This window comes from Anser cygnoides, chromosome 1, assembly GCF_040182565.1.
Source record: "Anser cygnoides isolate HZ-2024a breed goose chromosome 1, Taihu_goose_T2T_genome, whole genome shotgun sequence".
Classification (NCBI taxonomy): Eukaryota; Metazoa; Chordata; class Aves; order Anseriformes; family Anatidae; genus Anser; species Anser cygnoides.
The window spans coordinates 43046003-43069935 of record NC_089873.1 but is presented as its reverse complement, the minus strand read 5'-3'; the positions used below and the strand labels follow the sequence as shown (position 1 = coordinate 43069935).

Sequence of the window (23933 nt, the reverse complement as noted above, 5' to 3'; positions counted from 1 at the left end):
TCAGACGGTCTCTTTCCTTTGTGTTTTTCTGGGATCTTAATCCTCTACCTGGACAACTTGGAGGCTAGCAGAACAAAAGTTTTTTCTGGTCTTCTAACAGCATGTCATTCTTCATCTGCATGACATTAATCTGAATTTATGTGAGGTTCTCCATTAGCCTCAGAGGTCTTTCTGAGCAAGGCTGGCTTCACATGAGCTGAAGATGACTTCGTTTCTTGTTGCACTGAAGGCATAGATTTATTTCTAATTTTGTCACTTCAGAATGGACTATTAGGATAGTGAGATAAAATAGGATACAGACTTAAGTTTATATTACCAAAATTTGTAACTGTTACAGTTTATAAAAGGTAGAGGATGTTGATTTAAAGATCAGCTCCTAGAATGTGCTGTGACAATGTTTTTTAAACTCTCCGTTACTAATGGGCCTGAGAGAACCAAGTGAAATATTTTTGATTTATAATTACTTAATTTGAAAAGATCACTTCTTGAAAACATTTTTTGAGTGTATAATGATTTAGATGTGATAGTTTTTCAAGTGTGTCTTTCCTTTGTGATAAAAGTAGGCAGGTCTACATTAAAATGTTGATTAAAAGTATACTGGTGAAATTGCGTTAGGATTCTGGCGTGGGTGGGACTGCAAAGAATTTAAATGGCCTTTATTTGGGTTAACTTATGTTCAGTTTTGGAAGCATATGCCCTTCTAGTTTGTCAGTTTTCCAGCACTTGTCACTGTGGAGTTTGCTTTGCAGCAGCTAAAGTTAGTTTTTTTAATACACTGATGTGATTTTCAATTAGCAAATAACTGTGGTTTTTCTTTTCAAAAAATACTGCATTCCACCATTCTCATTGTATGCTTTTGCCTACTTTTGTGTCCTCTGGAAAAACTGATGTCAAAGATTGTCCGTATCTAGGCCTCAGAATGGTGATTTTTTTTGTGTGCATTAGAAACTGGCATTCAAGTCATTTGACACGTGCCTCCGTACCCTTGTAGCCCAGCTCTCTGCTTCTCAAGCTGTTAGCCATTCATTTAGAAGCTTTTTTGAATGCCCTAGAATAGTTCATTCTCTGCGTTGTTTTAGTGCAGAGTGCTAGCTTGTGATGTTATTTTTTGGGGGGCTTCACGTCTGCTTCAAGATAGTCTTCCAAATAACTAGATTGTAGTTTTTCTTTCTGTAAGGTTGTGTCAGTTAAGCTAATATAGACCAGTCTAGACACAGCTGACTTAATCCAAAGGTGGTTGAGCTCTAATGTTTCTGCCCTGTGTTTCAGAAATCAGAAGTGCTTCTGAATTTTTTTTTGTACTTTTTGTGTCTCTCCTATCAGCAGTCAGTACTTTAGAAATGTAATCTTTTGAACCAAGTATTTCAGTAAATCTAGTATGAAACATTAGTGGTGTTCTGTACCTCTTTCAGATCAGTCATGTAGAGGTAAAATTATTGCTCATGACAAATGGGATTGTAAAATCATAGAATCATTCAAATGGAAGGGACCTCAGGCACAGTCCAAGCTCCTGCTCAAAAAGCAGGATTAGCACTGAACTCAGACAATGTTGCCTAGGGCTTTGTCAAGCTGGATCTTAGTTTGATTATTTCTTTTTTGTGATTAAGTAAAAGCAGTTAGTTGTCAAACTTTATTCTTGTACTGGAGGTATTAATATCCATTTAAAATCAATTAAACTTTTTTGAAATGTAAAATTAATCTTTGAAAATATTAAGTCACTGATGCATGAATTTTATGAAATGTGGGAAATACGTGAAGCAACATAAAAAGACAATTTTATAACTGCATATTTTTGTTTTTAGAGCCTTGATGAATATGAAGATGATGAAGCGGGGCAGAAGGAGAGAAAGAAGGAGGATGCTATTACTCAGCAGAATACGATACAAAATGAGAGTTCCAGTGCAGATACCACTGGCTCATACTTACTACAGGTGAGGTGTTAACACTTTCTCCTTTTGGTATTTTACTCAGTTCTTAAACTGGTGTTGCCTTCTTTTTCGTACTCCTACTTAACAGTAGATTATATGATATATGGAAACAAACATGAAATTTAGAAGCTGTAACATATCTAGAAATAGAGCATAAGGTTCCTTTCCCCAAACTCAGCACTGCTGAGACTCAGCTCTAACAACAAGATTGTTAAGATAAAGGTATAAGTGTCCACCAAACACTCATTTGATATGAGATAGAGAAATGTGAAGATAAGTGAAAAATACTTGTGGGTTTAGAATATTCAATTAATTGGAGGTAAGCTTTTCAGATCAAGACCCTTAGAATATGAAATAGTCAACTATTGGCTGCCTGCATATGTGATTATTGGTGCTTTCCATGCATCCAGTATGGATTTGATTGGTAGGAGCAGAGGTAAAATTATCTTCTTCCATGCAGTATTCTGCTTCTTTTTGTTGTCCTTCATTCTCTTCCCCAGAATCACTTGTCTCATCCATTGTTTACCTTTTAGGATGTTTCTTTGCACAGTCCTGACTTGTCCACTCTGTCACAGCCTATGATTCTGATTCTGGTATTGAAGCAAACACACGCAGAAAACACCTTGCCTCTACAAAATCTCTTCCCCTCCTTTTTATTCTCCAGTCCACTTGCAGTAGGTGATACTCTGTCCCTTCAGAGGCACAGGAGGTTGGGGTCATTGCCATCTATTTCCATGTGATTTCTCCAAGGTGTCCCAGTGGGACATGGGGAACACAACTGCTTCTTCTTCATGTGACTGAATGCTGCAGAGAAAGCACAGCCTATAATACCTTGCACAGCCCCTCTCAGCTGCCTCTTCTCCAAGCTAAGGAATTCTGTTTTATTTAGCTCTTCCTTGTACAGAAGACATTCAATAACATTCTGTACTTTTTCTGCTTTGACTCTGCTTTATTTGGGATCAGGAAACAGAAATGAAGAGCATGTTCAAGATTAAGATTCAGATAAACCACTCTACAACCGTGTGCTCTGTTTTTTTTTCTGCTTCTTTCCTGATAATTCCTGCTAGTCTTCCTTCTCAGTGTTGCTGAGCACTGAGTTTACTTTCTTTGTTTGTAAAAGTTCAACATTTTGGGTTTATCCCTGAGTCATCGTAGCTAGCTCATATTCATGCACATGTAAGTTGAGATGCATTATTATCTTTTTGCCTCACTTGGTGCTTATGTACACAGTATTTCACCTACTGTTTTGCCTCCCAGCCACTCCTAATAGAGAAGTCCTACATATTTCAACAGTTGATTCTGTTCTGAATAGCATCTGTGGACATCACCTCCCCAAACGTATTGAAAAGCACAGGTCCCAGAATGAGTTCCCATGGAACTCTCTCAGGTACTCCATTCACTTCAATAGCTTCAACAGCACTTCAATAGCTGGCTGTCAGGTCCTACCATCGTTTCATGGCTTTTCACCGCTAATTTATTCATGGAAAGACATCATCTCTTATTCCAGTGTAGTTTAATTTCTTAAAAAAAAAAAGGGGGGTGGGGAAGGGGGGAATGCTGAAATTCAGTAGACTGTCAACCAAATTTCTCTTCTGGACATCTTTTGACTTAGTTACACTTCAGAAATCTCGTACAGCTTTCTATTTTACAGGTGCCCTGGTGACTCTTCCAGACTATATCATACTTATTTATTTACTTCCTAATTCTGTTAGACTCATTAGCACCACTTTATTCAGAATAAATATCAGACTTACTGGTCTGTAGCTCTCTGGTCCACTCTAGAAACTTCTTAAAGATGGTGACTGTGTTAACGACTGCTACAAGGGCAGTTTTAAGTGAGAGATTAAGTGAAAAGAAAATCATGAGGAAGTCACCATGGATTTACCAAGGGGAAGTAATGCATGACCAACATGACGGGGTTCTATAATGAAATGCTCAGCCTGATGGATGATGGCAAAGCAGGGGATATTCCTAGACTTCATTAAGGCCTTTGGCACTGTTCCCCCTAAGATCTTCCTAAAAGAAGCTGCTGAAGCAGGGTCTGGATGAGCAGACAGTGAGGTGGATCAAAAAATGGCTGAACAACCAGACCCAGAGGTGGCTGTGGTGCAGTCTCTACCTGGAGATCCCCAGGGGTCAGTACTGGGTCCAGTCCTGTTTAACATCTTCATTAACAACCTGGATAACAACTGAGGGTAGAGTGCACCCTCAGTAAATTTGCAGGTGACACAAAACTGGGGGGAGTGGCTGACTCACCAGAGGCCTGTGCTGCCCTCCACAGGGACTTTGACAGGCTGGAGAGGTGGCCTGACAAGAACCTCATGAAGTGCAACATGGAGAAGTGCAGTCCTGTACCTGGGGAGGAACAGCTCCAGGCACCACTATATGCTGGGGGCCACCCACCTGCAAAGGAGCTTTACAGAAAAAGACCTAGGAGTCCTGGTAGACACCAAGCTGAACATGAGCCAGCAATGTGTCCTTGGCACAAAGGAGGCTCCTGGTGGCCTGGGCTGCATTAGGCAAAGTATTGCCAGCAGGTCGAGGGAGCTGATCCTTCTTGTCTGTTTGGCACTGGTGAGGCCAGGTCTGGAGCGCTGTGCCGACTTTCGGGCTCCCCAGTACAAGAGAGACTTGGACGCAATGGAGAGAATCCTACACAGGGCCACCAAGATGATGAAGGGACTGGAGCAGCTCGCTTATGAGGAAAGGCTGAGAGAGCTGGGACTCTTCAGCATGGAAAAGAGAAGGCCTGGAGGTGTTTCATCAATGTCTGTACGCACCCTGAAGGGAGGGTGCAGAGAGGGCACAGCCGGGCACTTCTCAGTGGTGGCCAGTGCCAGGCCAAGAGGCAATGGGCACAAACTGGAACACAGGAGGTTCCCTCTTCCTGAACACCAGGCAGCACGTCTTTTCTGTGTGGGCGATGGAGCAGTGGCACAGGCTGCCCAGAGAGCCTGTGGGGTCTCCCCCTTGGAGACCTTCAAAAGCCTCCTGAACGTGGCCCTGGGCAGGCTGCTCTGGGTGGCCCTGCTTGGGCAGGGCTTGGGCCTGGTGGGCCCCAGAGGTCCTTTTCGGGATTCCTCATTCTGAAATGTTTTTATACATTTTGGAAGTTGTTTGTCAGGCTTTTTTTTGTTGTGCTCTGCTTTCACTTTTTCAAGAAGCATTCCAGAAGTTGTCACTTCGTTTCCCTCGTGTTATTATTATATAATATTTTGACTGTATTCCCATGTCCCTGTTTTTCCATCCATATATTCTATTCATTTTGAGCAGCAGTCTCAGTTTCTCTTTAGCAGACTGCCTGCATTAATTTTACCCTGCACAGTTCCAAGTTTGTCACCTCCAAATTCAAACAGGCACTACTTCTTTGCTGACAGAGCACAGCAGGGGTGTCTTGTCACTGACAATACAGTGTCCCAGTCCTTGGATCTGGCAAAGACCCAGGCTGCCTCATGCACAGAACAGATGGAACCGTAGCAAGTTGAATCTGCTAAGACTTAATCAGTTTATTACTGACTGTCAACTCGCTTTTAATAGAATACTTTTATAAGTGGCCCAAACTTGAACAGAATTTGACAGTGTTATTTCAGCTTTGATGAATTAGTTTCATTTTGATGGTACACTGTGTGACAGTGGAGCCTCATTTTGTTCTTAAAATTGAGGTTATACTGTAGATCTAAGAACTCAGTCAACTCTAGTTGGTTTAACCAGTATTTATTATAATTCTACCTATTAAGCAAAGTAACTGCATTTCTTCAGTTATAGACTTTTTCACTGACTTGTCCATTCTATGATCATTTTATGAAACTTGTAAATAATTACTGTGACATTTATATGGGAATCACAGATAGTAATGACTCTGTGTCTGATAGACAAAAACATTGCTGAATGATATTCTCTTGTTTCTAGTCCTTAACCTGATCTTTCAGCTTTATTTTAGTTTTATTTTAGGGCATTGTGGGCAAAATGCAGTTTTTGAAAACAGCTTTGAGGGCTTTGAGGGCTCTGTCTGAATTTGAAGTCCTTGATCCAAAGCACAGAGATTTGAGATTTATTTAAGAATAGATAGGAGAGTGTTTTTTCCTGAAGCAGGACTTATTTTAGTTGAAATCAACTTTTTTAAATTTTTTTTATTTATTGGAAATGTGGATGTGGTAGGTCTGGCAACTTTATCTAAACATTAAAAATACAGTGCGATCAGAACTGTCATTTAACTTCGGCAAAAGATAGTGTGGAAAGCTTTACCTCACCGGTTGAATCAAAACTAAATCTACTCCCAAACACAGAACAAGTGTGCTGACTGTCTTGCTTAATTTTTCTGCTATATTTCATTGTGCAGCTCTCAGCTTGTGGGTCAAAATGTTGCCAAATACTGACTGAAGTGTATGGGGATGCAGGCTGAGAGCGGTAATGCTAAGGACAAGCAGTAACTACAGCTAGGAATTGTCAGTCTGGCAATTATACAGGTCCATCTCTTGCTTAGCAGAGAGGGTAAAATTAAAAATAGTGCAAAAATATTTGATAGCAATGTCTTTCTTGCAGTTGGACAGAAGTGTTGTTACATTTAGGGTAACGTCTCAGTTGAGGAAGGGGTTGATACCTACTCAAAATAAAGATAACTTGCATCAAAAAACCCTACAAGAGTTGGCTGAAAAAAATGATCAGTCCAATGAAGATATTTTTAAAAGCCACTTAGAACACTTGATGAGCTCCAGAAGGTGGAAAGATGCAACTACTGTGTCAATAGTCAAAACATATATATATATAAACCTTGTGGGTGTATATATAAAAGTATATATATATACACACACATCTATATGCAAGGCCTTATCTTTTTGTATTAAAGAATTCAGGTCGTGCTGATACCATGGACAACTGCCTCTTGGAATTCAGTGGCTCGGGGAAGATTTTAGGAAACTAGATGCACAAATAAGTGCCCTTCTTGGTGTAATCCTGTTCAGGAAGTGCTAATACTGCTTTTGTGTCATGTTAGAACTGATACCCAAGTGTGACACCACATTGTGTCTGTATTACTTCGTGGTGTTCATGGAAAACCAGAGACCAAATTGGGAAAAAAATGAGAAGGTTAACCCAAAGCCTATATATATATATATATATATATATAAATTTATTAAGAAAGGAGAGTGAGAGTTGGCATTACAGTGGCTGTAGTAAACTACAGAGGGATGATTTATTGATATATAGTAGAGTTTTCTCTAGGGAGAAAAATGGGGGTAAAAAAGCATTCCTAAGGCAAATCAAGCTCACCATAAACGTAAAGCTTGCTTTTTTCACATTGTGGGTGATCTGTCAGTGTGAGAAAAGGGGTGGGTAAATGTGTAGATTCTCCGTTCCTTAAACCCTTCCAATCGGTCGTGGCTGTTTCTTTTTTTCTTTTTTTTTGTTTTTTAATTTTTCCAGAAACGATGCCACAATCATACAGACTATCATTTTCAACACACTGTAGTAGTTTGAAATCCTGTGTTTTGTGTTATCTTAGCTTCCTTTCTGCTCACGTTTTATTTCAGATGTTGTAGTGTCTGTGAGTGCTGGTTGTTGTGCTAGGCATTGTGCGAACACACACAAAAATGTCATCTGCTCCGAACAGTGTGACATTTAAGTATAAGATGTGGGAATAGTTGAGTAAATACGTATTGGCAAGAGCACCGAGAAACAATAAGGTATTTGAGATCTGCAGTTATTTTTGACTTTGGCATCGGGATAGGGTTTATTGTGTTCTAGATGTGTGTTTTTCTCTCCGGTGAGTGATGACAAAAGGAGTCTGACTAGATCAGATGTAGACATCTAAAATTAGATGGGCTGAATCCTTTCCTCTCCCTGGCAGACTTGGACCAAGCATGTCAGAATGTTTTGGTTCTAAAGGAGTTGGAAGTGGGTATCACATTAGCGATAGTGTGAGATCGTGCATTCAAGCATGAAAAGAGGATACTCAAGTCAGTTAGCTGATGAGGTTCAACCTTTGTGAAATAAATACTCCGAACCCTTCAAGTGAAAGGTAATGATCTACAAAAATCAGAATGTTGTAGAACATCCTGCCGTAAAATGGGAATGCTGCTCTTCATTACCGTCACACAGCAGCACAAGTTGTCCGGTTAATTTCTTAATACCTGCTTAAGGAGCTGCAGCTGATAACTGGCACAGTCACCAGTACCTTTGTGTGAGGAGTGACTGACAGAAGTCTCCACAGTCTTCTGCTAGACACCTGCTTTTGGATTTGTATTCCTGGCATGCAGCTGGTAGGGGAATTCTGCTTCTCAGAAGTTCTGAAGTCTGGGACTCCAGTGGGAGATGTGACTCATGCTTTTTGTTAAGCCACACCTGCTGTTTTGCTGTACCTGATCACATATTGCGTGCTGCTGCGGAGCCCAGGAACGTTCTCAAGGCCCTTGGGCTCTACTTAAGAGATTACGGTCATCTTGTTCCAACCATTAATTTGTTTTTATGTGTGCTATTGTAATGGGCATTTCTTGGAGTTCCCGTATTGCTCTTACATTGTGTAGCAACAAGAAACTCAAGAAATTTCAGGATGTTCACTCTTAACAAATGATTTTATGGAAGATTCAACATCCGTAGGACATACCTGAGACAGTTAAACATCCACACTGGAGCACAGTCAACAACACTAAAGAGATTTGCTAGGCAAAAGATTTCATTACATTTATAAGACTCAACCTTGTGGTTATTGACATACTGTATCTTGCATCAGATCCCTAAAATAAATTCAATTTCTGTGCAGTGTTAGACAGGCTAAAGCTTGATCCTAGTGCTGTATTCCTGTGGAGCTGCTAATCCAAGACAACACAGGGAGAAGTTGCAAAGCTGCTTTAATTTTCAACTCATAATGCAGACCTGCATACACAGCAGTATTGCCACATCTTGGGCTGCTGTCACTCCTCTCAGTAATTCAGATTTTTGTTCTTTGCAAGTGATTAGCTTGTGATAGGTGTTTGGGTTATCATTCTGTTTCGTGTACAAACTACCTGGTACCTTGAAAAGAATCTTTCTGATGGGAGATGAGGATGGGATGAAATTTTTGTTCTCTACAAGAAATGGATTCTACGTAAGAATGCAATTTGTACTTAGTCAGCATTCACCTAATGATATAACTGCAAAATTATGCCACAGCTAATTGGGTTCATCATAGTTAACTTCAGCAGCGAATAGGTTAGAGGGCTGGTGAAATCCCCTAAACTTGATTTATTAGAGAGACCATGCAGTTACGACTTGCACATTCAGTCAGAAGTCATACATGAGCATATAAATTGAAGGAAAAACATGTATGATCTTCTTTTAACCTTTTGTTCTAAGTAGGCTTAACATTTCTCTGAAGCATTGCAGGCGATTCCTAAAAGAAATGCAGCCCAAGGGGGTTCCCGCAGAAGCACTCTATGGCAGTTATATTTGCTTAAATACTGTCTTTTGCCTCAGATGTGGCCCAGCACGTTGAAATTCTCAGAAGCAGCTGTGCACGCCAGTGTTACAAAGCTGTAAATGTTTAATAGAGGCAGCTTACAAGCTATGCTGAAAGCAATAAATAAAATCAAGTTAGGGAATGAAAGTCTCTGGTGGCTTCTAAGCTGTGTGAAAAGCCATGAGGAATGCAGGGAACTGAAGTATTACGTGGATCTCCATTAGGAAACAGCTGAAAACCTGCTTGGCACAAGCATCCCAAGAGTTTTCTGCTTGAATCTTATGCCAAGAACATGCTGCCAAATAAGCTTCTTAACTTGCATTGCAGTTTATACCTGTCTATTTTGCGTTTACTGGCTTTTTATTTCGCAAAACAGTGTAATGACATACAGCATCCCTTTGCAATAGCTATTATCTGTTGCAGTAACGATGTTCATATCTATTCGTACCTGACCACAGCTTTTCAATGTTTTCTATCTAGGTTTCACATAGTTCTTGCAAAGGAGAACTGTGTGCCTGCATTTAAGAGTAATAATTCACCTTTTATAAGTGTATTTTCATGGTGTTACTTTCTGTTCATTGAGTTATGCTACAGGGAATGCCCCAGTTTATTGACATGCTTTTATTTTTTATGCTATATTTGTTCAGATGTTAGGCCAGGTATTATTTTACATAATAACATGATCATAATACTGGCATACTTCTTTAAAAAAAAAATTAAATAATATGTGTTTAAAATACAGAAATATGTAGATTAGGAGAAGCTGTATTTGAGTGTATGAAGTTGTATGTAGTTGTGCAAAATCAGATTGTAGGACTCTGGCATTTGACAGTTAAATTACCAGATAATGTTGGGTTTTCTCTTTGCAGATTAACGACATGATCTGTCTCACAGGGATGGTACAAAACCAGTCATTTGTATTCACAAAGCACTTAGACAATAACAGTGAATGCAATAGAAAGACTCATGAGGAAATTTTATTGTATGTCCAAAGTGTTCCCATAGGATGGATTAAAAAGTACTGAAATCCAGTGTTTAAACATTGAAGCATCACTTATTTATTTAATGCACTTACATCTCAAGTAGGTTTTCCATGTGCAGTGGTTTTAAAGTGACATTAGGTACAGGGGATTTGCTGCTTTGCACAGTTCCTGACACGAACCAGGTACTTCCCATGTTTACCTGAGATTCTTGGCATGACTTGGGACACCCAAATTATTCCTTTGATCTCTCTAAGGAAAATATGAACCCAGGAATTCCATCTTTCCACGATCATGTATGATCAATCCATCACGCAAGCAGCAGCCTACGGTAATACAGGCACATATCCAGAGCAGTTTGAGTACACCAAGTGCAGTGAATACGGCATGGTGGCTGCTTCTTGAAAATGCAACAAATGCAAACCCTGGGCAGTACTCACAGAGTACGGTGCTTTGTGTGGTGTTTCAGAGGTCTTGTGCAAAAATGTGTCATGTTAGGACACCATGAGAGGCAGCGTCAAACATGTAGCTGTAAGGATTTGAATAAAAGTTGCCTAAATTATTGACATTCTGGTGCTTTCTGGGCTGGTTGACTTTGCACTCTTAATAATTGTTTTGTAACGCGTTTTGTCTGTAGTGTTGGAGACTGGGGAATGGGACAAAAAATGAACGTAGTAGCTTCTTCATTAAGCTACAAGGTCACTGCTCTGAGTTTAGGGGTGATAATGTTGCATGGTGGTCTTGTCTGGTATAATTGGAGTCTTTATATACACTGAGTTAATTGTTTTGCAAAAACGAGGTTGCTAGATTTTAATTAAATTGTGTGCGTGTTGTTATTGTTGCTTTTGTAAAAAGGCAGTTTTAAGACAGTGGAATTCCTAGCTGAATGGGCTGCATAATCCTCATGGCTGCGGCAGCACAGGTTTATTTGCCAAAATCTTCCTCCTGTGCTCTCCTGTGAGCAGCCTGTGTGTGTGCGGTGCTGAGCCACGCGCGTTCGGTAAGTCTTGCATTCCCAAAGGATCTGCACGCGCTCAGCAAGTCTGGTTCAACTCTATCGCATGTGTGCTACCGGACACTGCTGCTGGTGAGGAATGCTTTAAACAGCCACGTCAGGAGCATTTAATTTAGTAGAGGAATCATTCCAACTTCAAATCTCGTTTCAGGAACGCATTTCACTCCCGGTAAATAAGTCAAATGTACCCATGAAGTCTTTTCTAGTGGAGTAGTAGTTCCTGTGTGCACACCCACAGTGATTCGTCGCAGGACCTGCATGAACACTGAAGCTGAACCAAGCCTGAGCGGTGGCTACTTGCTGCTGCTTCGGGTTCTCAGTGGTGCCTGGCAATGGCAGGGGTTTCAGGCACTTCCTAAATCCTTGTGCGGACCCAACGGGAAGCAGAGATTGTACATTATGATTTCTTTCTTGTAGCTTCTGTTAAGTTGTGCTGTGATCTCTCCATTAAGATTTTTTTGCTTTGTCTGCTTTTCCTTTCCTATTTTCTTATCACCAGATGTTGCTGCCATATACTCAGCCTGTTTTGAGCAGGTTTTTGTTCTGTGGTTGCTCTGTTTGTTTCTTTCACTGTTGACTTCATGAAGTTACGCTCCAAAATTGCATAAGCTTGCACATTAGCCTTTATATGGCCAGAATGAATAGGAAGCAGTTTCTCAATTTCTCAGCTAATGCTTTTGAGCAGTCAGCAGGGGCCTCATGTCAAGGAATTCATTTTCCCACATGCGTGCTTTTTTGGACTGGCATCACTTTTAACTCAGATAATTGAATGCTGGTTTGGAAAGCTTCTTTTATTCCCGAAGGAGTCAGTGTGGAAATTCTGCTCAGCTGTCAGAGATGATGATGTCTAAGTGGGTATCTCCTCCCAGTCTTAAGATTCCTTGAATAAAAAAGGTGACCCCATGGAGCACACACTGCAGCTGAAGTCTCTGTGGGAAGAAGAGCCCTCTGGTAAATACAAGCTCGTTGAGCAGGGAAGGACTTCTGCCATATCTGCTTGTGCAAATAAATGACCAGTGTGACTGATGGTAAAAGCTCCTGTAAGATACAGAAGTGCTCGGGGTGTGGGCACAGGGGGGAGGACACTTCTGCAAGACCCTGTGTGGACCAGAGGGGTCCTGCTGAATGCCCTTGTGTACAGGGGAGGGGGGAAAAAGTTACTTAGTATTGCAGAAAGATGAGCAAAAATGTATGCAGCTCTACAGAAATAGGCGTAGCAGTACTTGTCAAACATTTTTGTGAGGTGGATCATACCTGCAGGTTATTCACAGTAAGTTACAGAGGATGGCAGTGGTAGTTGCTCGCCTGGGCTTGCGCGTTCAGGTGCTGCCTAGTCCAGCTCCCCGGTGGGCTGAGGATGGGGTAGAGGCCCCCTTCTCACTGTGACCGTCGTCCAGTGTGAATAACGTGACAGCCTGGGAGGGAGAAGGACTCCAGGATCCAGAGTTGTTTGGTGGAACCAGTCTGGCTGCGTTTATACTGCTAGACAGCACAAGGCCTGGGCGTCAGCTCAGCTCCTGCGCTGCTGATAGTGCCTGTGGCTTAATGATTAGCAAGACTTTCTGGCATGGTTCTGGTTTGTGCAACCTAGTGCTGTCCTGTGTCGTACCCAGGGACTGTTTGAGGACTAATGCACCAGGAACCAGCCCTTGTAGCCAGTATGAATGTTGCAGCACGGGGTTTGGTTGCCTGTGTGGTGCTACTAGAACCTTACTAGCCTCTGCGTTCCCAAAAAAAGCTGTGTGCCCTTCATCCGCACATTGGGGGTGTGCAACACAGACCTCGGTTTCATGCTGTGAAAACACTACTGTGGGCTGCCATTCAGCCCTTGCATTGTTTTCAGCTGCTTTTAACTTTAGGGGTTAAAAACCACCACCGCCAATAAACAGCACAGATGGTTGTGGCTCCACTGGAGAAGTTGGGTTTGTGACGAGTTATGTTTCTAGTACATAGTGTGCAAGCCACTGCATAGACAAGTCAACACGTAACTTACCCATAGACAGGTTGAAAAAGTTACAATGCTTGGGAAGTGTGAGATGAATCCCATCAAAAAGAACTTTGGGAACTTGTATTTTGTCTTTTTGTGCCTCTGGACAGAGGCTAGTGTATGGTGAAGTGGAGATGCACCTAGTTCCATGCAGGATTTTATAGTTTTTTTATAGTTATACTTGCTATAAACCACCCCAGCAAATTATGCTTCTGTTTTCACTGTTGTCATCTCTACTGTGGATTTCATAGCACAATTCAGCTCTTCTGTGACTAGAGGTCCTGACACTACTTTCTTAATTTCTCTGAGCTGTAAAGGTTTATGCCCATTTGAATTCTGTCTTTTAAAAAATGTTCTCATTTCAGTGACAAGTAATGTGTGTGCCTTTCCCTTATGTGCTGGAGGTCTTCAGGTTTTTGGCAGCAGTATTGATCCTCTCTCTCTCTTTTTTTTTTTTTTTTTAAATGAGTGGCTGACATGCTGCATTCGGGAGCTTTGTTCAAGTATTTCCAAGCTCCCATTTTGTTTTGAAACCCGCATCTTCCGTTTACTACTGTGCAGTGCTGATCCATGAAGGCTGTACACTGCTTATAATCACTGTCTTTCTGATGATGTTTCCAGCCCTGCTCCATCAGTGAGTCACTTCAGGTGCTGTCGGCCTGTTTTAAGCAGCTCTCCTTGTCGTGTTCTCTGTTGGAGTGCCTAACTGCTTGTCCTGCGCTCTTCTGTCTCTTTGCGGTTGAACATTGCTTGGGTAGAGAAATGAAGAAAAACGATTAAAGAAAAAACTCTGCTCGTGCGTTCAAGTGTTTGTGGCTTCCTTATTTTTTAAGCTGTTTTCTTCTTGATTGTACTTGACTTCCCCAGGAGTTGCTTGATTACCTGCAGGTGTCTTTAATCTTTTCCCCTTGCTTAATGCCCTCAATACATTGCTTCTTGGGTAGGAGTTGAGGGTCTTTACTGCCTTGTTAGACATCTGATTTGATTCCCTAGACATTCTTCCAGAGTTTCTCAGAGGCCTCCTGGCTCTGTGTAAGCAGGGAGATGACTCAGAATTCTTTTGGCTTCACGACGGTAATCCCTATCACTTGCATCCAGGTGTTGTAGCATGTCTGTGTTACTTCTTGTTTGAAGTCCCTGTTAATTATATATTAATTAAAGGCTGTAGTTAAGGCTTTAAAAAGTAATTTTAAAGCTCACTTGTATCCAGAGCTACAGAAAGTTAACTTTTCCCTGACTGAAATCTGTTTTTTACAAGCTGTTTTTTCCCCCTGCTCCTTTGGGGGTTACCTGGCTGTACAGGCTGATCACTTGCCCTAAATAAAACTTTCACTGTATTTCTTTCGTTTTCTCTTTCTCCAGTGTCTCCTTTGTCTGAGCAAATCTGTAATGAACAATTTTGTTTATTCTGCTTTACAAATTATATGTAATAATTTTGAAACTTCCCGGACATAGTAAAGACATCATATAGTGTTACTTAAATCACAGAACTGCCAATGAACACAAAAGTAATATGCTACAACTGAACAGGAAAAGGTACACCATATAAAAATACTTACATGTAAGTGTATGCAATATAAATACAGCATGCCTTCCAACCTTAACCTCTCTGTGAGTCTGTGAAATTAACATCTGGTTTGAAGCTGATTAAGAGATAGGGGTGAACTGTAAGAACTAATAAACTTTAAAATCCTCCATTTGTTTGTATAAAAATGCAACTATGTTTGTAAATCTTATCTACCAAGAAGTAGCCCAGAAAGTTAGGCATTAAATTTTAGTTCATGTTTTCCAGGCACAGAACCACCGTGACCCATGTATTCCAATCAGTTTGTTAATAGAAGACATTTGCACCTTTGCAACTGTGGAGCTATGCAAGATTAAAAAAAAAAATGAAATAAATAAAATTGTAGTAGCATGATGTGAAATCAGTCTGACCTCCATGTTGTGCCACAGTTGAATAATTGGTGTACCAATATACTGGATTTTTTTTCCTTCACAGTTGGGCAGCTGGCTGATAGTTGGATTAGCCGCATTTGACCCAGCAAAGTGATTTGGGACAGGCAGTGCGTGTGCTCCAGAATGCTTTGGGGAGCATGGTACACAAGCATTTTGGTAGCTGGGACAGAGTAAGTGTGCATGCAGTAGCTGTGAGCGTTACTGCCCACGCTGCAGTGTGGCTGGCTCCTCACCAAGGCGCTCGAATATCCTTGAACCATGCTTCCCAAGCCGGGTGTGCGGGAACATTTGAGTCACCCGGCGGCAGCCAGAGCCCGAGGGTTCCCCTGGATCCGGGCAGGTCTTGGGAAGAGGCATGCTTTGCCCATTGTTCCCGAGTTCTGGAAAAGCAAAACCTACATGTGAGCAAGATCTGCGCGCAGGCGTGTTGGATGTGCAGTACTTAATTGAGGCTCTGCTCTGTCAGGCAAAGTGAGCACGTTGCTCATCTGCAGTCCAGAACCACACACACATTACGGAGAACTGCATGCTTGCAGAAGATACCTGTTTTCGAAAAATAATTAATTGAATAGCTTTTCTCCCCAAAGGGTTGTGCAGTCAAGAAAGAGAAGACCTGAAACCTGTTGGAGATGCAAGGGTTTTATATGGGCTGCAGCGAAAGGGTCTGGGAAATTCCAATTGTCTAGGGAACTGCTAGCTCATGATGCTAGCCTAATTTATCGTTATGGTACAATACCATACTACCTCTGAAGTGGTGTCTTCTCTTTGGGTCTTGTTTGATATTATGCCATATGTATATCAACATATATTCTTGTCGTTTAGAAGTATTTGTATATCTAAATGTGTAATGTAGATATATACACACAAATACATACAAAAAAGACATTACATACGTATAAAAGAACTGAATGCAGATAAAGATGTTTGAAGGCAGATGCTCTAATAGATTCATTTAATTATAAAACTTAGCCTTTTATTTTCTGTCCTTCCTAAAGAAAGCATTATCCTTGTGTAGATCTGTAATGCCATTGCCTTTCCACTTCTATGAATGCCTACCTGAATCCATCAGACAGTATTTCATAAACAGGTGACTAGAAGCTCTATTAACCTTAAATTTCCTCTCTTTAGCATAGGTAAAGAAATTGTATTCCTCTTCTCCCCTCTGACATTTTTGTTAGGTCTCAGTTGTCTACGCCAGCTGCCTCACAGGGAAGAGATTGTTCTTTATTGCTGACCTGTGTTTAAATCTCTGGGTGCTTCATTATCAAAATAGCTCTGACTATTGCATTTGAATTTCCAGAATACTGGAATGTCTTTTTCCTGCTCAAAGATTTATTAATTCTGGTACAATTCTATTCACTATGGCATGTTTTAAAAAGATCGGTTGGATGTAAATTAAACAAAGCTCTTTTAAAATGTGTTGGTTCCTGCTTGACAGAGTACAAATCAAAGGAAGATTAAAATATGATGCCAAGCTATTTCAGAACAGTAGGTCAGCTTTTATTTTTGTTTGATCTTACCAGGTTCCTGTTTCAGTTTATTTTGTAACTGATTAATAGGTGGTGATAACTTCATGCTTTCTTAACAGTTTTAGAAATAAAAGCTCATTTTTACAGTGGCTGCTTATAAAAGAGATTTACTGGGTGTGTAAAGTGTTTAAGGTCAGCTCTAAGAAATCCACGCCAGAAAAAAAATAAAATGTAATGAATCTGAGCAGTAGATGTAAAATCTTGGCAGCTAGTTGACTAAGGGGAGGGGAGGAAGCCTGGGATGGTTTTGTGTGTACAAGGCTTCTGCCCAAGTAGAGATTTAGAAATTGCACAGCTACAGGGGGTGCAAGTAGTTCAGTAATATAACTTGAGGCTCTAAAAAGTACCTTGGAGTGCTTCTAAAAGGAGTGGTTTCAATGGAAATAACCTTTATCATTTGGGGTGAAACTGGTGTTAAATTCCATGGAAAACTTCTCTAGAAATTTTCAAATGGTTTAGAATCAGGAATGGAAAGTAAGTGGTACCCTCATGGCTCTGTTACTCCTGCGAGATGCTTTTTCATGGGAGTTTGGATGGGAGGGAAAAGTGGCATACCTCATTTTCCTTCCTCCTGCTATTCGCAGCGGTAGTTATTTCTGGCTTGTATTAGCATCGGGTTGCCTTTCAGTTAGCCAGCATTCAGAAGTAATCGTACTTCTAATAGCTGAATTAGACGTAGGCTGCACTGCAGAACGTCTGTAGCTGCTGTTTCCAAGGAAATGGCAATAAAAAATTGTACTGAACCTGAGAAGAAAGCAGTTAGAGTTGATCAGGATGTGATTCATGTTGGAGATTTGAGTTAACTTGATTGCCTGGGTGGAAGTAGAATCCACCTGTTCCTTGGTATAAAAAAAACAAAACAAAACAAAACAAAAAAACAAAAAACCCTTCCTCTGGGCAGTGAAGTTGTATCTGCTCCCATCTTGAGGAATATTTAGGAAACTTCATAAGGAAACCTGTATTAGGATTGCACTTGAAAACTAAAATTGTTTTGATGGCCCGTTTTCAATCAAAATTTTACCTTGCATGTTGCAGCAATATTGTCATGTAGTCAAAATGTGAGTTTACACCAGTATTGTCAAATGCGAAGACACTGCCTGTATTATACATACCAGCATTTACACCAGCGTGCCCCAGCAGCCTGTTTTGATACAGACAATTAGCTTTAATTGTTTGTGAAACTTTTAAGTAGTCTTCAGGGTATCCCAGTGAAATATTTTCATAGTTTGGCTGACTTCTAGGGTTTGTACATGTTTTAAAACAATGTTTGTTAATACATTTTAACTAACGGATTTGTAATGGTAGTGTTGGCTTAACATCTGGAAATCTTTGTCAGACACTTGTAAACACGGACAACTCTATTTATTTAAAGCCTGATGACCAGCCTGTTCATCTAATCTGTGCATCGGCTGGATGAAATACCAAGATGAGCCAGGAGGAGAGAAGGGAATTAGCAAAGATGCTTACCTCCTAGTTCGACACAAGTTAAATTGGCAGTAAGTGGTTTCGTTAAAGGAGTGGTCCCAGCTGCCATTTGTGCCCTCGTGCTCTTGCGTAGGTATGTGTTAGGCTGCGTGGTGAACCAGATGGAGCTCATCTGCAGTGAGACAAATCTGTGCTTTTTCCCTGGTGATTTCACACCCCTGGTGCATTAACTTGTGGCTGTGCAGACTTGACTGTAGGCACGAGGAGCAGGATCGGGGGCTTTGTAGGCATGGGGAAAAGGGAGCGTGGCTGGTTTCTGGAGCAGTGCTGACTTCTGTCTGTCCGCAGTGACCTTGCACTCCCACTTGAGATGGAGTGAGAGCAAGGCTACTTGATTATAGAAATTATTAGTGGTAGTATGATGTTAAAAGATAATATAAGATGCCAGATATGTGCAAGAAAAGTAATTATTTTTTTAAAAAGAGACTTCCAAATAAACTGATCTCTTTTTGCTCATAAAGAATTATTTTGACAAATCATTCATTTCTGTAGTAATTATTGTAGATTTTAAACGTTGGCGAAAACTCAATTTAAAACAAAATAACATAATATTTGCAAATTACTATATTTATGCATGCCTAATGGTCTGCTTTTATGTTATTTTTTTGTAGAACAGAAATATTCTTCCTTTCCCATCTCTATTTCCTGCCAGCCTCTTCTTGCTCCTTGCACCATTTTCGGAGAAAGTCACAAGTTGTAACACGTATTTGCGTCATTTTAAGAGTTTTTAAATTGTTTGAAAGCTTAAAGTAATTTTTGTTTAACAGACACATAATGTTGATTTTAGTGTAGCTACATATATACTTGTTTTTGTAGCAACCTTTGGACAAATAAGACACAAAAATAAATTTCATAATGTGAGAACAGAGACCAAAAATGGATTTCCCTGGTGCTTGCATCACTGCCTTAAAGAATGAGTAGTTTGTATTTACACGGGAGAATGCAAAATAACAAGTCACAATTTACAAGGTCTGCAATGTTAGTTTGGTTATCAAAGTATTGATGATAGGAAATCGTTTTTACGCATCATTTGCTGTATATTTTTAACTTTCTTTTCATAGTTATTTCTAAAAACAACCCCCCAAAAAAACTACCATAGAAACATCTGCTACAAAGGACTAGTTAGTATTCTGCTGTGTTTTTTTTTTTTTTAAGTTTTAACAGCTGTCATTTGTAGCAAATGAGAGTATTTGCTGTGAACTTTGTTCTTGAGCATTTGTTTGCTTTCCCAGCTTTCTCTTTCTGAATAACTGGCATGTCTGAAGAGTACCGGCAAACTTCTAGAAGCCCTCTGTTGAGGTGCATGCACAAGTCTGTGTGTTTAAGTCGCTTACCAGCCTGTATTTGCACTCACTGGATGAAAAAGTCTCATAAATTTGTGGTTATAAGATGTATACATTACATCCTTTTGGTGTCTAGAGTAGGGAACAGGCACCAAGGCTGAGGGATTTCTTTGTACAAGGAAACGTGTGCTTCACTGGACTGCAATGTCACGTGCAAATTCTCCCCTTTTGTCCATTTTTGCTTTTCCTGGCATGTTCATCGGAGAGCACAGCCATACTGTTGAGGCTTCAGCATTTTCCTTAAAAAGAAGCTGTTTAAAAAATGAAAGTTGAGGAAGCTTAAAGCCTGAAGTTCCCATTTGGTCCAAAAGGCTGAGTCACTGCTTTGAGGAAGTATAGCATAATCCGGGGTGAAGATTTTTACCAGCAGTATTAGAGGACTGCTTTAAGCATCTCGAATGAGCAGTGCAGCACGTTTTAAATGATTAACAAGAACTTTTCCACAACATAGCAGCAAAAAAGGCAATTTTATGAATATGTTTGTTATCTTTTGACCAGTCAGTTGAGTGACAAGGTTCACTGAGTACAGGGGTAAAAAGATAATCATAGACTTCATCCGCAGTAGGAAGTTAGTGCAGTACTGCAGAAGAAAATCTGCAGTGAAACTTCCAGTGCTGAGGTGTTTAGTCTGCTTGATTTTTTTTTTTTTTCCCTCTGACAGTGTTTCTGACCTTGTGGCCTGAACACCTGTGAGCATTTGGAAGACTTTCACAACACATCTCGTGCTTTACTTTCATCCAAAGGGAATCCAGTTTGCACATTCTGAGAAAGCTTCAGGATAAGATCTGGAGCACAGGAATAGGAGGCGGTTGGGAGGCGGGTTTTGAGAGAACACTTGTGATCTGTGCTAAAAGACCAGTAGAGATGTAGCACGGGCTGCAGGAGCACAGAATCACTAAGGCTGGAAGGGATGTCAGGAGGTCTGTAGTCCAGCCCCTGTGCACAAAGCAGGGTCAGCTAGAGAGAACTGCTCGGGACAGTGTCCAGTTGGGTTTTGAATTATCTGCATGGGTAGAAACCGCGTAGCCTGTCTAGGCATCCTGCTCCAGTGCTTGACCTGACAGTAGAAAGAGATTTTTATGTCTGAGTTTCCTGTATTTCAGTTTGTGTTCACTGTGCCATTTTGCTGGGCACAACTGAGTCTGCCTCCATCTTCTCTTTACCCCATCAGCTATTTATATGCATGAACAAGATTCCTCCTGGGCCTCTTCTCCAAGCTAGACATTCCCAGCACTTTCAGCCTCTCCTCATATGTTGGATGCTCCAAACCCTAATCTTCATGGAGCTGGACTCACTCCGGTACGTCTTTGTTGTACTGGGGAGCCCAGAACCAGACCCAGCATTCCCGCTGAGGTCTCTCTAGGGCTGAGCACGGGGGAAAGATCACCTCCCTTGACGTGCTGGCAACACTTGTCCTGGTACAGCCCAGGATCCTGTTGGACTTCTTTGGGCAGACTGCTGGCTTGTGTGGTACTTGGTGTCCACCAGGACACCTAGGTCCTTTTCTGCAAAGCCCACCAGTCCCACAGCACATACTGATGCTTGGGATTGTTCCTCTCCAAGGTGCAGGACTTTGCATTTCTCTTTTTGAACTTCATGAGGTCTTTGTACATCCATTTCCCTGCCCTGCTAGTGTCCCTCTGCATGGCACCGCAGCTATCTGATGTATTAACCACTCCCTCCAGCTTAGTGCAGTCTGTGAATGTGCTGATGGGGCACTTCGTCCCATCACCCAGGCCATTACCAAAGGTGTTGAATGGCCCTGGTCCCTGCATCAAGCCTGGGGCATGCTGCCCGTGGCTGGTGTCCAGCTGGATGTCACGCTGCTGCTCTTCACAACCCCTTGAGCCCAGTTCAGTCACTTTTCAGTGCACCTCACCGTCTGCTCACCATATTCCATCAGTTTGCCTGTACGTATGTTATGGGGGAAGGTGTTGAAAGCCTTGCTAAAAATCAGGATATACAACATCTGCTTTCCCCTTGTCTGCAAAGCTTTTCCCCTGTCATCTCATCGTAGAAGGCTGTCAGGTCAGTCTGGCTTATTCCCCCTTCATATATCCATGCTGAGTACTTCAAATCACCTTCTTTCTGTAATAGATGGGTTTGTTCCATCGCCTTCCCAGGGACAGAGGAGAGGCAGCCTGGCCTGTAGTTCCCTGGATTTGCCCTTCTTGAAGATAGAAATACCATTTGCTTTCTTCCAGTCTTCACAAACCTCACCATACTGCCATGTCCTTTAAAGATAATGTACCTTTCCTAAACTATAAAAATAACATGGGTATCGTTTAAAATTATTTCCTTGCCATTTTAGAGGTGGAATGAGGTTGCTGTTTCACAGCTGTAAATTGCTACTTTTCAGATGCTGTTATAGATAAATTACCTGTGTTAAAACAGCAATTTTGCACTACTCTGTGGGTTTCTTTAAATAATTAATTCTCATGATTTAAACAACTTTGTTCAATATTGTTCTTCTGCTTACAGTAGGAAAAGTGTGGCATATATTGCAGAAATTGAAAATGTTTCATAAATTAACACTTTAAAATCAAGGTTTTTTTTCTGGAATACAAATTATTTACCAGCTTTATTTTCTATCATAAAGTCTTGTTATCCTCATTCTTAGCTAGTTTATTGTTACTTACAGAGACATCAATAAACTGATCATTGAAGGCAGTGTGATGTTTCATAGGATTTTCAGTGGATGGAAACATTTCTTGCATCTTGTTTTAAAAACTCATTTCTTCCTTTCTGTGTAATTAGTATCATAAACAGACAAAATTTGATGCTTTGCCATTATATATTTTTTTACCAGTAAGGTAAATTATTAAGGTAAATTACCAGGCAATTATTCAGTTCATTAACTCCTTAAATATTCTTTTCTGACTTTTTACCTAGTACTTGCTGATGCTGGGGGGGGAGGGGAATTTTGTCTATGACTAATAAAATAATTGGTTCACGTTCTTACAACATCCTAAAAAATGTTTGTGGATTTACTGTCTGATCTAAGCCATCTTTTATCCAAGTGAAACATGTCTTAACTTTCCTGTGTGATCAGGCAGTTATTGAAGCTATGAGCATAGCGTTATCAATGCAAATGTATTGTTTCAGGTTTTTTTTCTTAGTTGTCATAATGCATCAGTGGGTTTTTTTTAGGCATTGTGTAAAAGAATAAATGAGCACTTTTTCCCACTGCATTTTTATTTCCATTTCCGTCTTTACAGAGCAAGAATAAAAGCGTAATGGGTTATGTTATTATTCTTACTGCACTTGTGGGAATCTGAGAAGTAATGGAAGTCTTCACACTAGAAAAATAATGAAAATACTTAAAATTCGCAAATAATCCATGTATATATCTTTGAAGGGCCAGATGCAGAGTTCTTGCACTGTTGAACTCTTGTTTAAAATGTGTTCTGTTTCTATTTCAGTTAAGATCTTTTCCAAATAGCATTCAAAGGAGAGGCAGAGTATACGAGTTTGTAGTCAGAATGCCTTAAGCCTCTGCAGGTATTTAGAAAGCAATGATCTAAAAAATTAACTTCTCATAGCTTGACAAGTTACTGCCTGACATTTGAGTGCACAAAACAGCCACATACAGACTTCCAGCCTGCTTTCTTACCAGCAAATGCCAAGAGAACACCACTTGAGTTAGCCTGACTGGTGGGCCAGGTCGCAATACCTGGGTTAGCGTGGTGAAGGGCATACCCATGGACAGGTACCATGGCCTAGCTGGTATGCATTAACTTGATTTGGGTCTCAACCCTGTACTGCTTGCCAGCTTCCATTTTTGTGCAGTCTGGAAGGACAGCAGTGCTGTCAGGAGATTTGGAGCATTTTTGCTCTTCTGCTCCCCCCCCCAAAATAAACAGCTGATAAACAGCTATCAAAATGCACAGGTATTAGCAGTCATAGTGCAGGTGTATTTGTGATAGATTTGCATACTGTTTTAGTAAACTGCATGTTCTGAACATGCAAGTGCATCACATTTTAAGAATTAATGAGAAATTGTCATTAAGGGTTCTGAGCTTGTGTTCAGAAGCAGTAGCTTGATGGCAATAATCCTGGTATTCTGTCTATTCCTGACAGCCAAAAGGTGCAAAACTAAGTTACTCAGTAGCTGTTTGAGGCATGGACCTCCTGCTCTTAACTGCAGGATTCATTTTTTATGACATAGTAAAATATTATGGAAATACAAATAAAATAAAAATATTAATAATGACGTTTTGCTTTCTGTTTCTTTCAGGACTCCTCCAGGGTGGTTTCAAGCAGATATAAAAGGTATGA

General features: G+C 40.7%; 1 protein-coding gene across 1 annotated transcript in view; it reads left to right on the top strand.

Annotated features, from left to right (window-relative positions):
• The window catches only part of PAWR (pro-apoptotic WT1 regulator), an 82075-nt gene that overhangs the window by 38749 nt on the left and 19393 nt on the right, over window positions 1-23933 (top strand). The window contains exons 3-4 of the mRNA XM_066993415.1: window positions 1803-1931; window positions 23893-23927. Coding sequence (XP_066849516.1) covers window positions 1803-1931; window positions 23893-23927 — 164 coding nt within the window. The remainder of the gene's footprint in view (window positions 1-1802; window positions 1932-23892; window positions 23928-23933) is intronic.